Source organism: Crocodylus siamensis, chromosome 1 (genome assembly GCF_052110815.1).
Source record: "Crocodylus siamensis isolate JL-2025a chromosome 1, ASM5211081v1, whole genome shotgun sequence".
Taxonomy (NCBI): Eukaryota; Metazoa; Chordata; order Crocodylia; family Crocodylidae; genus Crocodylus; species Crocodylus siamensis.
Window position 1 is genome coordinate 274099979 of NC_143395.1, and position 17022 is coordinate 274117000.

The 17022-nt window shown below is 41.8% G+C and overlaps 1 protein-coding gene across 5 annotated transcripts in view; it reads right to left on the reverse strand.

The window, feature by feature from the left end:
* Window positions 1-17022, reverse strand: part of CDKL5 (cyclin dependent kinase like 5) — a 236531-nt gene that overhangs the window by 39524 nt on the left and 179985 nt on the right. For all 5 annotated transcript variants that reach the window (XM_090062810.1, XM_090062792.1, XM_090062820.1 and 2 more), the window contains 3 exons: window positions 9893-9973; window positions 6330-6490; window positions 1784-2813 (listed from right to left, as the gene is read on the reverse strand). In XM_090062810.1, coding sequence (XP_089918936.1) covers window positions 1784-2813; window positions 6330-6490; window positions 9893-9973 — 1272 coding nt within the window. The remainder of the gene's footprint in view (window positions 1-1783; window positions 2814-6329; window positions 6491-9892; window positions 9974-17022) is intronic.

The window sequence follows — 17022 nt, forward strand, 5'->3', positions numbered from 1 at the left end:
TATTCTTGTAGCTCTTCTCTGAACCCTTTCCAATTTTTCAGCAAATTGCTCTTATCTTAGAATTCACTTCACTGCATATATTTGTATGTATTTATGTGAAATGCTCACTTAGGCATTTCTTTTTGCCGTAAGTTACTATCCAAATTTGCAGAAAGATTATTGGTATTTTAAACATTTGGAGGCAGATTTTGTGTTTATTTGTCACATATGCAACATCAGTGAATTCACTAAGGCTTCATAAAAATGCAAACCAGGACAGAATTTGGCACATTAATACTCAAATCAAAATATCTGGCCACAGAAAGAGAAGTTGGCTCTGTACAGACTATGTAAGGGCCTACATAAACTGGGCAGTGCGGATCAGAATTAAGGCTGCCCTGGAGTTGCATAATTTTGAGCCGTATGAGTGCTTAAAACCACTTTAAGGTGTTAATGTGCGGACAATCCAGGGGTTAAGAGCTCCAGGAGCTGCCCAAAATTACCGTGTAAAGGGGCCCTTACTTAATCCAGCCTAGACTGGTGGCAGGGGTCACCATCAAAAAGCCAATATTTATTAATACTTCCTACAACAGAGACTCTATCATGGTCTGCATACTTATTACACAAAAAATGCAAACACTTGCCATATTTCCTCTCAAATAATTTGACTGCAGGTCAAAAGTGAAGCAATCACATGACACAGACATACATCAGTGTTGCTCCAATGCAACGTAAAGCTACCCCTCGAAAAGTCAGGAATAACTACAGATTGCTGTATCATATGTTTCCTCCCCTTGTCAATTTTATCTCTGGTAGCCATTTATCTAATGCAAATATGATCCCTCACCACCTAGTAGACAAGACACTGTTACAGTTTCCTTTTAAGCAGAGAGCTTGGTTGCATGTCTGCTCCCTACTAGAGTAAATTTACTGCGGAGTAAAATCTAGAACAAATTTCTCTATAGTAATTTTGTTGCATGGCTGCAGCCTAAGGCCTTGGTGGACAGACTCATACATACCACAGGGTGATTTGTATCAGTTTTGTGTGCCAATATAAATTTCACTAGAATCAGGAATAGACAGATGTACAGCTATTCTGGGATAGTTCAAACAGGAGGCAGCTACAATGGGGTTTTACATGTAGGCAACGATGGAGCTTGTAATAGATAATTTACTGTTAGGTAATGACTGTCTTAGAAGTGACACAGACAAAACTAAACCTGGTGTAACTTGCACCGGTAGTTTTATTCTTGATTCTTTCTGGAATAATTTTCCATGGGTTTTGGCAAAGTCCCCCTGGTTTAGGGGACTGTGAAGTCTTCATGCTACCTTTTTGTACTTGCACAATGCCACAATTGCCAGTATATATGTTTGGTCTGTCCAGAGCTCATGCAAAAAGAAACAGTGCAGTATCTCAAATGGTTCCTGTATCAGCAAACTACTGCTGTAAGTTAAGTGACTGAAACACTCCACTTCAAAAAGAGTTAAGGTTAGTATTCACATCAGAATGATACAACAAAAAACCCTAAAACAGTCTAGTAAAAGTTACATTAGATAACATAAACAATGGTTTGGCAACACTTACCAATCATAATTTGATATACAATTTTGACTGTGCTCACACTGCAGGTATTTCACCATAAGTAAACTGAACTGTGATTTGTGTTGGCTCAAATTTAATAAATAAATATAGAAGGGAGATATAAAATTATAAGCTGCTTTAGCCAACATGATTCCAGAGGCATGCAAGAAAATACATAAAGGAAAATAAAATCTTTTGCAGTAGATGACATTTCAGACTAACCCTATTCGTATCTTCTGTACAATCTTCACGTGAGGAGCCAACAGATCTGGTGAGTGACCTATGCTGCACCTGTGGAGATAACAGTTGCAGGCTGTTTGCTCTGGCTGCCATCCCTTGCCCTACGCTTAAGCCACCCTCTGAGCCCTTTGACCTCACTCTGTCCCGGCTCACATACATAGAGTGTCTATGAGGGCGCTGCTGTGAGGAAAAGGGGCTAGTGTAACCTAGACCATATGAAAAAGATTCATGTGGGGCAGATAACGAATGTGAATGGCTTCCATCCATATGATCTGGCAGTTTCAACTCCTCCATGGTTTTGGAATGTCTTGTTGACAGCCTTCGTGAATCAAGGGTACTGTCACTTCGGTTATTCCTCCCTGATGGGCTGAGTAAAGTTCTGTTATCACCGTGGCGAGGAGGAGTTGGGCTGGTAGGAGAGTTCAAGTCCATGCAGCTTGATGGAAAATACCGACTGCTGTTTGGTTCTGCAATTTGAGCTCTGGCCTCAGAAAGATTACCCACAGATTTGGAGTCTGTCAGGACCCCGTGACTCTTGGACTTTGTCCGATATGAGGGGCTCTTGGATGACTGAGGAATAGTATCAATATAGCTATGGCGACTATGCTTTTCACCTGGTTGCAGCGTGCCGGTTTTGCTTTGAGAACTTTCCATAAAAGAGTGCCGATTCTGTTGAGATCTGGCGTTTGACTTCAGGTATTTTGTACCTGGACCATCAGAAGCTTTTGGGTCCACATTAAAATCAAATTCTGTTTTTGTCTTTGCTTCCTTTGGACTGAGAAGATGTGGGATGTTATTATTGGCTAGGTCCTTGCTGCCAGATCCAGGTGGGTTGCTTTGTTTTTTTGCATGCATTGGACTGTGTGCAGCTCCCGTGAGGTTTCCATTTATGAAGCTTTCATTTGCTGGTAGAACCTCTTCTCCTCTTTGTAGTCCAACCCCTAGAGTCTGCATATCCTTGCTGTTTGATCTGTGATGCGACTGCAAAGCAGCACTTTTGCTGGCTTGAGTTCTACATTAAAACACATAAAGAATAATTAATGCATTAGCATACATATGAATATATTAATACATTCCTAACTCCAATAGCATACACTGATTTCAAAATGAAGTACTTTTTTCAATACTGAGAAAGAACTTAAGTGTAGTACTACAAACTACATGTCTGGACCTTCCCTGTCCCAAACACTTAAACTAATAAATCTGTAATATTTGGCAAAACAATATATTGTGTTCTGATTGCCAAATTTTCACTTCTAATTCACACACAGAATGATAATACTGACATTTTAAACTGTATGTATTCTAACACGTATACACACACCCACTCCCACATATATATATATATGTGCATGTTAAGTGTTTTAAGCACATTGTACACAGAAGAGTTAAAGTATTTATTCAAATACATAAAGATGAATTGTCACATATTAGGACCGTGCTAGCACTATATTAAATAAGTTAATACAGCAAAAGGGGAGCTCTTCTTCTGGGCAAGAATAACAGAACTCTCCTGCTGATCTCTGAAGATTTCCAGGTGAACTTTTCTGCCCCCAACCACAGAGGGAAAAAGATAGATGCGCTTTTCACTTCTTTGTGGACTTTGTAAGGCATGCAAGACAAAAGACATGCGACTACAGGTAGTGTAAAATCAAAAGAGAGCAGTTATAATTCTTTGTACCTTCTCAGGGACTCCTACAGGGAGATGCCTACTGTGACAGGTAATATTTCTGGAGTAAATGTGTTCATGCTGTAACAATGCTGCACACTTTAGTTCCCCTGACTAGCTTGCACACAGGGGAAGAAAGAGTAATAATGCCCTTACTAAGACATGGTGTTGTGTTTGTCCAAATACAACCATAAATAATATGACTCAAACAAAAGGTGTGGGTAAGAGCACTGCCATGCTAGGCAGGCCTCAATATATTTGGAACATAAAGTAAAGCTATGCATTCGCTGCCAGCTGTAGATTCAACAAAACAAGAAGTTAACTTGGATTCTAATGAACCCATCCAGTATATTCACATCTCCCATACAGGGCTTGCCTAGGTGCTGGAAGAGCCAAGATAGACACCAAGGAACTGAACAGCCTTACTGACACTTCAGTAAGATAGGACTGATGAAACATCCTTTGGAGGTGACACCCAGGAAGTGTCAAGGGAAGCAGAGGGAGAGAAGCTTCAAACACTGGAGGGAAGCAGCTTGAATGGGAAGGACGGTGTCAGCTGGAAAGCTGCAGGGCCTGGAAAGGGAATGGCTCTTTTCTTTGTGGACTGAAGAGAAAACAGCCAAGCTGCTTTAGGGGGCTTGGGACTGTGTGGACTGGAGAGAGAACAGCTGAGCTAAATGTAGGGGGCTCAGGGCTATGCAAGCTAGACTGAGAAAAGGCGGACTGCTTAACCCGGGGTGAAAACTTCTTGCTTTGTGGGCTTTACTCCAACAAATACCTTTATCAAAGAGATATCCAGGCTGTAGTCATATTGGTCTAAAGGAAAAGGCAATCAGGACTTGTGGTAGAGATATCTTTTCTTAGACCAACAAGAGCTGTCCCTCTCTTTGAAGAGGGAAAATCCCTCTCTTGGGAGCTGAACTGAAAGGAAGCTCCTGGAAGGAGGAGCATAGGTAACCAGCAAGGATCAGAGACCAAATGGCTGGGACCTCAGAGTCCGAAGGAGCCAGAACTGTAGAAGCCATGCCTGGGCTGGCTTTTGCAGAGTATTCAGAGAAACCAGGTAAGGCCAGGGAGGCCCAAGCAAGCACTCGCTGGGGGGGGATCCGTGACACTGGCCCATGGTATTTTTAGTGTTAATCAGAACAAGGACTGTTTTGGACTGGAGCCACATCTGGATAGGTACTTCCTTCTGTAACCCTCACTTTCCCATTCCCATCAGTCAAGAGGTCTGAGTTACAAACCTGTCCACCTAATTTCTTATTTCACATGCCTAAGGCTTTCTCTGGTATCTTCCAAAACAGAGTTAAAGATGTTAATGATTTTTTTTCCATTTCTCTTGTATGAAAATAAATTGGACATAAATGATAAGCTTTTAATATTTACCAGTATCACATGGATTGTAAAAAGAAAAATGAAGCACTTTTTAACAAGAAACTTAAAAAAAATCTTCAAGACACGAAAATGCTAAATTGAAGGATTCACTTGCAGTGAAAAACAGAATTAAACCCTAAGCATAAATACTGTGACTTTGTTGGTGACTGCTCCTTCATTTTCTGCATTACAAAGACATTCATATAAATACATACATCTTTTCTTAAAACTGAAAACAGCTGTGTCTGGTTCTTCTTTACACCTCAGATCTTCATAAGATTCATCTTCCTTGTACGCTCACATGCCTTCTTGCTTCTAGCCCATTTGCTTTTCAGTCCCAGGCTCCTTGGTCCCTGCCCTTCCCCTGGACTACTTTGGTTCTTGCTCTGTGTCCTCTTCCCCCACACCACCCGGCCCAACTAGTGCCCATCCCCAGCCTGTCATCAAATCCCATTTCCCTCCCTGTATTCCTATCCCAGTCTTTTTGCCCAAGTTTCAGGCTCAGCACCTTGTCGTAATCTGCTTCCACAGTCATTGTTCCCACAGGTCTGGCTCTTGTCTACTCTACGTTCAAGTCACGTGACTTGCTCCTCAGTGCTACCTGGTCCCTATCAAGAGCTGCCATTGAGAGCACAAGAGTCTCCCTGCCCTCAGTTCCAGTACAGGGATGCAGAATTGGCAGTAGCAGCCTAAAGTTGTAGTTGCAAAGAAAGCTATGCTCAGCCTACAGCATGACCGGTACAAACAATCTTCATGGAAAGCAGCTGCTGAAATGTAAGAAATCTCAACTAAGCATGTGTGAACTGTAATCGTTCAGAAACCTGCATTTTGGGATAATGTGTATGGGGACAGTGACAGGCATATTCCTGATACAAAATGCTTCATACTAAATTTCAAGTTCTGCCCCAAACCACAAGGAACCTAGAAGAGGTCAAATAAAGTATCAACAGCTTTGTTTATAACATCTGGCAAAACCCATGTTTTTTCTCTGCCTCATTTTCAGCAGTGACTTCAGCTAAAATTTCCCAGAAAAATTCAGCTGGACATAGAAACCCAGAATGGAAAAAAAGCTGGAGTGAATATTTTAGAAGTTGCAGGTAACAGAAAACATGTTCTTACAATGGGGAGTATTGGGCAACCTTAATTCTAGGCAATGCTACCAACCTTTCCCCAGTACCACGTACATGGGTACACAAAGGTGAAAGGTCCAGTTACAGACAAACTCTATTCTTAGTGAAGAACTGAAGAGATTGCAGATGAAGTATGTTTTATAACTGAGAGGGAAGACAGCTCACATACAAAAACTAGCTTTAGCTACTATATTAAACTAAGAATAAAATATATTATGTGTACCAAAAGGTCAAAATTATCGAGTGGTTACTTTTTTTTTTCTTGAAGATGATTTCATATTTATACCTGAAAGCAACTTATTCATTAGTGAAATGATGATCGTTTTAATAGTGAAGGTCTTTTTACTACTTTTACCTGTTTGACAATGTGTTGCTCTCCCCATGATAGGATTTTCTCTTAGTTGTCCGTGAAGGTGAACTTCCACAGCGATCCAAGAGTCTCTGGGTTTGAAATGAAGGATGGTTCAAACACTGTTCTGTCAAATACCTATCTCCTGGATCCAGTTTCAGCAAGTTCTTTTGAAAAGCAAATCCAGGTTTTAAACAAGCATTAGTGTTTAAAACAGTCACAGAAAAAAATAGTTCAACAACATCCTCATCTCAGTTCTTCCTGTGAGACAACTGCTTGCAACTAATTTAAGTTACATCATTATACCATTATAACAGCAAAGCATGACTGTAAAAATCTGAATATGTAATTTGAATATGGAATGTGTGAAGGAAAGGGTCCAACTGATTCAATTCTTCTTCCCCTACTTCCTATTAGGAGTGTACACTTCCTAACAATAATCTGGAAACTGAATCTATTTAAAAGAAATTATTATAGAAGGTTCTTTGAAAGCCAAGCTACTACTTTCATTCATATGATATTCAGCTCATAATCAATACTGACCTATACAGGTCTGTAAAAAAACTCAGTTCCCTCACTTCCAAATTCAGAATAAAGATGTTTAAGGGTGAAAGTGCAAAACAATGCTAGATAGTTAGTCTTCAGACAAGATAGGGAAACAGGTCTGATAAACAGAAATTGAACTTGATTATGCAGAGACTCCTCTGTTTGATAAAAAAAAAAAAATATCCTTGTAAGTTTGATATTTTAAAATACCGCATTTACTCAAAATTAAGATGACTGAATTTAAGACGACCCCACAATAATTAGATACTATACATGGAAACTGTATACATTTGTTATAATTTCTCATGTATAAAATCCAATTTTTGGAGGGTCATCTTTAATTCATCCCTCCCCAGGGGGGCAGATGCAATGGGGAGGTCAAGCAGTCTGCTCCTTGCCTGCCCCCCCTGCCCCACAGACTCAGGCCCCATTTTCCCCTTCACCTCTGCTTCCTCTCTCCCCCACCCCTCCGTGTGCTCCCTCCCCTCTCTCTGCAGCCTCTGCTCCCCACACCCTTGCTCCATATAAGCAGCTTCCATCTTCTGTCTAGCCTGGGCACTGAGCACAGCCCCAGCCCAGCACCTGTAGCAGCTGTGCATTGTTGTTATGGAGCTGTGCTAGGGCTGTGCTCAGTGCTCCAGGCTACAATGTGGATGGAGCCTGCCAGTGCAGAGCAAGGGTAGCCAGGGAAGGGAGAGGGGCAGGCAGGGAGCTGTGGCTCCATGGAGAGTGGGGAATGGAGAGAAGAGGCTGCAGGGAGAGGGGTGGAGATGGTGGGGTGCAGAGGTGGCAGGGAGTGTGGGGCAGGCAGCAGCCGCAGCTGCGGCCCCAATCCCGGGAAGGTACTAAAGCCAAAGCTACAACAGCTGCCTGCGCCCACACTGCCCTCATACTCAATTCAAAGATGAGGGACCCCACCCCCGTGTTAAATGGAGGAGGACATGTCATCTTAGAACTGAGTAACCACAGTGCATATATATAAAGAAATACTGGGAGTTTTGTCAATGACTTCACCTGGAATAGATTTCACGCACACTTTTGTAGCAATTCAGCTACTGTGTTAGGAATGAGATTGTTATGATTTATGTCTGTTTTATTTTTGAAGACTGACATCTTCTGATATCTAGAGGAGAAACATTTAGGTGTAAAATTAGGTACAAAATCAGGGTGACTGCTTTGCATTGTTATTAGTAAAAGTTTTGTAAGACACATACTGTTCATGCGCAAGTTGTTGTACAAAAGTACACACTATTTATACTTGAACTAAAATCTGAAGTTTTGTCTACTGTCAGTGTAAATAACATAGCTTTAATATGGCCAGTAGTAATTTATATAAAAATACAAACTTTTTTAAAAAGTTGTAAAATACCTGAAGAATATACAACCTCTAAAGGGGTCATGAAAACAAATATATTAACCACGTTAAAAACCTGAAAAGCCTTGGAATGTACTTATCTTTATGTACAGAAACAAATGAGACTGCTCACAGGGTGAAAAATTAAACCCATACATAAGTCTTTGCAGGAGTAGAACTGTGCATAGCAATTCTTGATTCATTTGAACATATGGTATGATCAGTGAGAATACATTGTTTGTATACATCGCGGCTGTTCAATTGGTGGCCTTTTCAACTATACTGAAAAGACAGTCATTGGAGGTTGCATGAGTGACAGCTCTTAAGGGACAAATGGAAAGGCCCTGTGAAACCATCATTTGCTGTACCCTCTCCTGCATCTGTTATAATATCGTGTGCGTTTAACCACATACCATTTTTGCCTCCACAGGATCTCTGCTTCATTCCAGGCACAGGATGGATGGTTCTCAGGAAATGAGGCAGCTATTCAATATTTCTTCTTTTTACGTAAACTATTTTGGCACAACCTTGCCTTAGTGATAATTTTCTCTTGGCTTTTTCTGTGGTGCTTATCACTATAATGTCTGACTGCTCCAGAAATACAAACGAATGCTGTTCCTAAGCCCTCATGAAAGTAAGCAGACTATTATTCTTTTATTATTCTTCCAATTTTACAGCCTGAGAAAGGTCAAGGGAATATCCAAGGCTATCCAGCAGAACAGCCACAATGAGAACCCAGGGCCTCCTAACTCTCACGCCTGTGCTTTTCTTGCATAGCACCTTACTTCCAGAGGTGCTGAGAATCCTAAGCTCCAATTGTTTCCATTTGCAGATGACAGTGCCCAGCAGGTGTCTGGGTATGCAACTGAGAAACACACAAGTAGCGGCCACATGCCAAATTTACAGCTGATCTACCTAACATGAACATTTGCAAAGGAAGAATGGTCCACAAGATCATTCTTTTCTCTTCATGCAAATACTGCTGAACTGATTATTTTTCCAACTTCTGGAACAAATGGGGCACCAGAACTACAGACAACAGCTCGATTCTGTGCATTAAGAGATGCTCCTGAGTAGGATACAGCATAACCGTATTTGCATGGTTCTGAGAGGCAGTTTATCAGGCTTGAGTGCAGTCTTTTGTGAATGGGACTATACTACTTCTGATCAAAGAGATACAGGCTACCTCCCTGCCCAAAAGCAGTATGGCTATGTTCCCATGATGCTGTATCCTCTCAGCAGAAGGAGCAGAAAGCCACATGGCATTAATCCAGCACAAACATTTCATATTCATAATTAAAAGTTCTTTTTCACCAAGGGGCGTGGGTCTGAAATTCAGGACTGTCCCAGGAAATCCTGGACTTCTGGCCATTTTATTTTATTACATATTGATAAAAACATTGCAAAAGATGGCAGAGAGAGGAAGATTTTCAGCAGCTTTAAGTCTGCCAAATGGGAACAGAATCTCCTGGCAACATCAAAAGGCACTTTTCTTACTCCTAGGTTTTCCCCCTAGGAAACATCAAAGTGATGCTGCAAACAACAGAACTTCTCAAAATATTATCATAAGAATAGTTTAAAACTAAATGTATGAGTTTAGGTAAACATAGAGAGGTCAGTACTAGCTCCCCTGTACAGACAACACTAAGAAGAAAGCAGTTTTTCCTACCTTCATAAGGTCAAGCAAAACACTACTTAAAATTCCTAAGTATCTTCTTTCCAAAGATTGTGGATGGTTGACTGCAGGGAACTGTAAAAACAATAATATATAGCTTAAATCTACTGCTTATATAAATAACCAAACTAAAACAACACTTTCAGCAAAACACGACACATGCAAGATAAAGGAAGGTCATCTCAACGTTGCTTGCTTTATTAAAACAACTGACATCAAAAGATAGTAGGTAGCAGCAAGAAAGGAAAGAAAGATGAATACCATGTGGAGTAGTGTGTGAGGGGGAGGGTATGGATGCATAAAAAAACAGAATACATCAGTAGAAACAGCTTTCTGTTGTTCTACCATATGCAGAATTGTTCATTCTCTCAAGGATTGTTGGTGACAAGGTAGCTCACCAGATGTTTTTTCAATGATAAATAATCTAGTTAGATACACAAATGAATGCTTTTGGCATTCTGATTGGCAGAATGTGGGAGGTTTAAATGGACTCATAATGGAAAAATACAAGAAGGTTAAAAAAAACCAGATGATGTTCCCAAATGGATTAAAATTAGCCTCAAATGAATCTTATTTTGATCGTGGACAGCACTGAATTAACTTTCAAGGATTAACAGATGACTCAAATTGGGGTGGGGAGGACAGGGCAAATCATCTAGAAAGCCTGAAATAGAATCACAAAATACCTTTCCAAGTACTAAGACTACCAGGAAATATCAGAAAGCATCTTTTGGCCACTTATGCTGGCAGCTAGTTGTAGAATATATTATTATGTGGGGAATTAGACTCTAAGGTGTTTTCTTACTCCATTTTCAACCATGAAGTTCTTTCCAAAGCCATCCAATGGCACTATGTAAAACCAGTCCTCACTGTCCAAAAAATTACAGAGGAGACACAGGGACACTTTGAAGATGAACAGATTACCATATTTGAGGTCAGGAAAGAATTTTACCCAGATTGTGGGAATTCTGTCTTCCTCTGTAGCTGGGGGTTTGGCCCTCTTCCCGGTATCACTTGAAAGTATATTAACAACTTCTTTTGCAGCAGGACATTGGCTGCCATCGTCCCCGTGCTTTACCTGTGACAGGTTAGAGTGTTATGCCCGGTGTTGCACCAGGGTTGACCATGTTGTTTTTCTAAGATGTTAGACAATGGATTTGTACAGCATGGCTTGGATAGGGAGGATCCTGCCTCAGATAGGGGGTTGGACTGTGTAACCTATGGGGATCCTTTCCAGCCTTAATTCTCTATGACTATGATTTTAAGAAGACTATTCTGTTTAGCTTTGCATACTGTTTATCACTGGCATATGGAGTGGGAGGTTTTCTGTGCCAGCTTAGAGAGTCCTTTCTGATATAACTGAATTTTCAAAAAAAAAAAATCTTCAAAAAAACAAACATAATAATAATGATTAAAAAGCAAGCCTCAGCAATATTAGGCATTGAATTTGATGTGAAAAGGAGTAAAAAACCCATAATTTATCAGGAGAGGTATATACTTTATGAAAGTTATAGTATAACTTATACTTAAAGTATAAGTATTATAAGAGGTTTTCTTTGTACTAAAGCGACAAAAAAAGGCAGTAAATATTGCTTGGCTTTCCAAGGCGGCAAACAGCAAAGTTATGGAAATTTTCTGTAGTGAAGTAGGTCAGATGTGGCAGGTTCAGTCTCTTTCTAGAAGTATATAAACTACGTAAGGTCTGGTCAACTACCAAAGCTCACATCACATCCACATTCAAAGTTTAACTAGGATTGACTGATTGCTTCCTTTCTTCCTTCCACTTTGGACGCCTCAGACTGGGTTCCCTTGGAGCTGCGTGGGGCGATCCTGAGCGTAAGACTCCCCAGATTCCACTCTCTTGTCTAAAGGTCTCTTGTTTTTATCTACCTCACTTTCTGATTTTTTTCTTGCATTTTTTCCCCTTTTTCTCTGTCCCCTCTCCCTTCTACTTCCCATTTCTCTACCTGTGAGTTGCATTTGTCTACTTCGCAGCTTCTCTCTTACTGTTTCTCTTTCTTTTTTGCCTGTCTGCCGCGAGGAGTTATCTTAGTTTACCTTTTGTTTTTTGAGGGGTACTAATAATCCCCTCTTCTCTTTTTCTTTTTAGTTTTTTTTTTCCCTAACTCCCTCACGCGCCTCCCTTTTTTACCCATCTCTTCTCCCCTCCGGGCACTCACCCACCTCCCTCCCTTTTTGCTTTCCATGGCCACATTCCCAAACACTTATCTTCGTGGTTTATATATACTCTTTTTTTTATTCCCTTAGTTTTAATTTTTGGGATTAACCCTGTCCTAGCAGGAATGGCCGCTCCTACACCCAGCGGCTGGCATGGAGATGCCTCTCAAGACCTCCCCCTTAACCATGGCTTGAGGGTTCATACTCCTCCCCATGTCAGAGTAGAGGTCTGCACGGGTGCTCTAGTTGATCTCCTGGGATGGCATAACGTACATTATGTGGCTCGTATTAACATGGTCCCAGTGATTTACCTGAGTGCTCCCACCCTGGTCAACAGGGTGTGCGCAGAGGGCCTGGACACTGCAGGCATACACTATGTTGTCACACCTCTAGACAACACAGGCAATAAGGGTGGTGATTTCCAACATGCCCCCACACCTGTCTGACCAGAAGCTGGCCAAGTGTCTCAAGCCCCATGGGGTTCCTATGAGTCCCTTTCACCAATTGAAGACAGGAAGCAAGTATTTGAAGTTGAAGCACGACCTGTCCTTTCGAAGACAGGTCTTCATGCTCTTCAGGGAGGGCCTCCAGTCTCTTGCTTGCTCCTTGGACCTCAAGCTCAATGGGCGGAGGTTTGTGGTTTATTCTTCCTTAGGGAGACCACATGTTTCCAGCATGGTAGCTCTTCCTACCTAGTGGCCTAGTGCCCTCAGTGTGCAAGCTGCTGTCTGCCCTGGAGATTATGGACCTCATTGACATCTGGCAAGCTCTGCATCCTGATGTGCGCCACTACACCTGAGCCATGGTGAATGCTGGTGGTCTCACCATGGCCTGCCTTGACCACCTTTGTGTCACCAAGCACCATCTGTCACTCCTGCACAGTGGCCACATCATTCCCTTGGGCTTGTCAGATCACGGCCTGGCCTGCTGTGAACTGAACCTGCGTGCAGGTGCCTTATTGGTGCTTCAGCATCAGCCTGTTCCAACACTCCTACTTCCAGGATTGCTTCACCCACCTTTGGCGGGGCTGTGAGGCTGCAAGACTGAGCTACTCCTCCTGGAAGCTATAGTGGGATGTGGGCGAGGCAGATCCAGGCTTTTTGCCAGCAGTACACCCAGCTGGCCACACATTAACTGTGCTGCCATATCCAGGAGCTGGAGGAAGATGTGGCAGAGCTTGAGGCCACCCTGTTGGCTGCCAGCAGTGATGAGGTGCTGTGCAAGAGCCTCCGGTTCTGCAGGAAATGCCTGCACAGCTTGGCAGAGAGTGTGGCTCGCATCCTAGCCACTGGTACGTTTGTGTCCCACTTTGACCCAGCCGCCTCGATGGACTGCCCTTCTGCTCCGGGGGCATTGAGGAGAGCTCCTTCACACCTTTCTCAACTGTCCCCACCTGCGGCTGCTCTTTGTCACCCTTGAGCCGGCTCCGCGGGCACTGGACAGAAATCTCTCAGAGAACAACTGTGTGTGCTCCTACATGTACTGGGCGGCTGAGTAGGGGGCCATCTGCCTGGCCAACTTTCTTCTGGGTCAGGCCAAGATGGCCATCCTCAAATGCTGCCGGGACCGGCCCAGATGATGCACTGTGGCTTTGCAGCCTCCTGGTGCAGGCATGCCTCTCACTGGAGTTTGAGCATGCTGTGCTCCGGCAGGTGGTGCCCACCTTGAAGGCATGCTGGGCCCTTGAGGGGGCACTGTGCCACATGGAGGACATTCATCTTCAGTACGTGCTCTGATGTCATGACCAGTCGGAGAGACCAGGAAGGCTCAGTGGCAGACTGACTCCAAGCTTGTGCTATGCCCTGGGCCCTCACCAAGCTGCCTTTTTCCTTTTTTTGTGGGTAGTTGAAGGTTTTGTTACTTGTACTATTGGATAGAGCAGGATAGGAATCGTTTGTTTATAGAGGGCTTTGGTCTGTATGACCATGTGGCTGGGTGTCCCGACTGCATAACGGCATGTTAATGCATGTTAATGTGTAATACTGCAAAGGTATCTATCACAGTGTGATCTTAAGAACGTAATGGCCTGGTGCTTTTGGTTTGATGGTGATTTGTCTGTCTTTGATTTGCATATTGGACCTGGACCCCGGAGAAGCCGGACTTCCTCCTTCCTTCCTATTTTCTTTTTACAGGGAATAGCGTTTTGTTTGTAAAATTGTGTGTAAAAGTTACTCTTCCAAATAGGTAATGTTAATATGGGGTTTTATTAAGCAGGCAGGAATTTCCAGGGGTAGTTTACTTTGTTTCAGAACTTCTAGGTACTAAAAGTAAGTATTATTTTGTAACCAATGACATGGAGGTGTTGGCTGTTGCTGTGTTGGTCTAAGGACATAGGTAGAAAAGGTCCTTTGGGTACATGTGATATCTTTTATTAAATCAACTAAATAGTTGGAAAAAATGTTCTTTGCAAGTTTTTGGGATCATCAGGCAGAGGGAGAGTCTACAGCAGAGTCTATTGTAGACTCTCTCTCTGCCTGAAAAAGGGTGTTTGTATCTGAAAGCTTGCAAAGAACAGTTTTCTTACTATTTAGTTGGTATAATAAAAGAGATCACACGTACCCAAAGAACCTTTTCTAACCAATGACACATTCACTTTTGTTTCACTGATTGTTAATGACAAATGCTTGAATAGCTAATGGATGTTTGGGGAGGTAGGGAAAATGCAAAGGGAAGGGAGTTGTCAATCTGTTAAAACCAGTGAAGCTGCAGCAGGAAGTCTCCTGTAAATTAAGTTGATGCCAAGGCAGATGGAGTGTTTATTCACAATCTCATTCTCATTTAAATATGAGAGTTTACATAATGACTACCAATAATAGAGGCCACCCTAGCGAGAGTGGCGTGTTACACAGAAAAAGTTTTTTCCTACAGATATCAAGATATTCATATTCAGCATGTCTAAACACTTGAGAATCCTAGCAACTCTTTAATTAGATGTGAATGTGAGAAGCAGTAAAATTAAATAACATTCTTCCCAACATTTTAAGATATTTTCAAATTTCTAGAAGAGTATTCATTAGAAAATGAGACCAATAATCACAAATTCCAATGGTGTGAAATAAACTCTACAATATCAGTAATGGCAAAGTCATAAATGTATAGACAAGTAAGGTTTAGACCCTTGATTTTTACATTGAGATGTTAGCCAAGCTAAGCCAATTTACAATGAACTACAAAAATTGCCAAGAGCAGTTTTCTAGGTCATAAAAAGAAGGCAGCATCTTTGGCAGCATAGTCCAGGTAACAAATACAAAACATCCATCTGCATCATTCAGATGTGCAATTTGAGGTTCCCTAGGATCAGTAAGATTTGCAGTCCACTGAATTTGTTTATGTATTTTCACTCAAAAAAAACCCACGGGGTAGAAAACTGTTTTTCTCTTTTAAACAAAAGAAAGAAGCAGTAAGTTCAATCAATATTTTAGTGTTGGGCACCAATAAGACAATGGTGCCCCACCTATAGTCCATAGGCCAGATTCTGTCCCCCAAAGTGACTGAATCTGGCTTGCAAGATGGGGCAAGCAGCTGGCACATCCCCTTCTCTCCCCTGCTGATGCCCTCTGTAGCCATCACTACCCTTTCCTTTCCCATGTGGCAGGCAGCCACCATCCCCCCCTCTCTTTTCCTTCCCTCCTTCCCAACCAGAGGGGAGTGGTGGCAGCCTGGTTGTAAGTGCCCAGGATTAGATCAGGAATTTAAGAAGGAGCTCAATGGGCACAGGCATCAAGCTCATGGTGACTTTGAAGGACTTGAGATCCAGTTCTCAAAGGCTATTCTGAAAATCTAGGTAACACCACTATATATAATTCATGCAAAATTATGAAACTGAGATAAATAATTATTTTTAAATTATTGAGTGTAGACCATCAAACTCCTATTAGCTGTACATTATACAGATAACATCCAAAAACTGTATAATGGACCCAATCTCAACATGGGTGGTTCTCTAAGTACAGGTTACACAGGGTAAATTTTCAATTATGTGCATATGATGGCAAGACAGACAGAAGACACCTCCCACCTCCAAAACTGTTGTTGATGAAAACCCGTAACTAATGATCGACTGCTGCTGCAAGGCAGAGATAGTGGTTATGCCACTCACTTCTTGCTCTGCAAGCACAGCAATTGCCCAGTACATGGGAGATCATGAAAGGATTTAAACCCCAATTTCCCACATCAAAAGACAGTGTCCTAACCCAAAGGCTAAAGATACTGTCTTCACCCTAGGGAAGCCCAAGTGAACCCTTCTGTTGAAGCTAACTTATTAGGCAGACAAAAGACAAAAACTTTTGGTGCCTTAAGGAAACCAAAGTAGAGGAAGGCTGATTCTCTGGCCCAGGACAGTGAACCCTACCCTGGCAAGGAGGAAAAAGAATCCTTGCTTCCAATGTTGTTGGTGCATTTTCCATTACACAGTCATTATGCTCTAGTTGATGTCATTTTGAAGTAATTTTGCCAATGACATATCCTTCAATATCTCTCCAATATCCTTCATAAATTATATTATTATGTGAACTTGGTGGGAAGATGAAAGAACGTTAGTTTCAACATGTTCACCATATCCTCAGGTCTCAATACAGTTTATCTTTCATTCTTTTCTTCCTTTCATCTTACAGTAGTTTACCGGTGCTCAGAAATAAATTAATATGGAGTCTGCTATATGGATTGTGACTAGAACTTATGTGAAACTTGGCAACAATACATTAAATTGGGACTTTCAAGAGCTTTTAATATTTCCTCTAAGGGTGTTTCTTCTACTGTCAATATTCTATATGGGAAACAGATCTCTGGGGGCCATAATTTTGTCAAAATTTTGTCAGCATTTTAATTATAAACCAAACCCCACACAGATTCTGCTATTCAAGACCTTGCTTAGAGATCAACTTAGGTGAAGCACATCCAGTCTTTACAGGGCATAACTTTCAGATATCTCTTCTAGCAGAAATGGT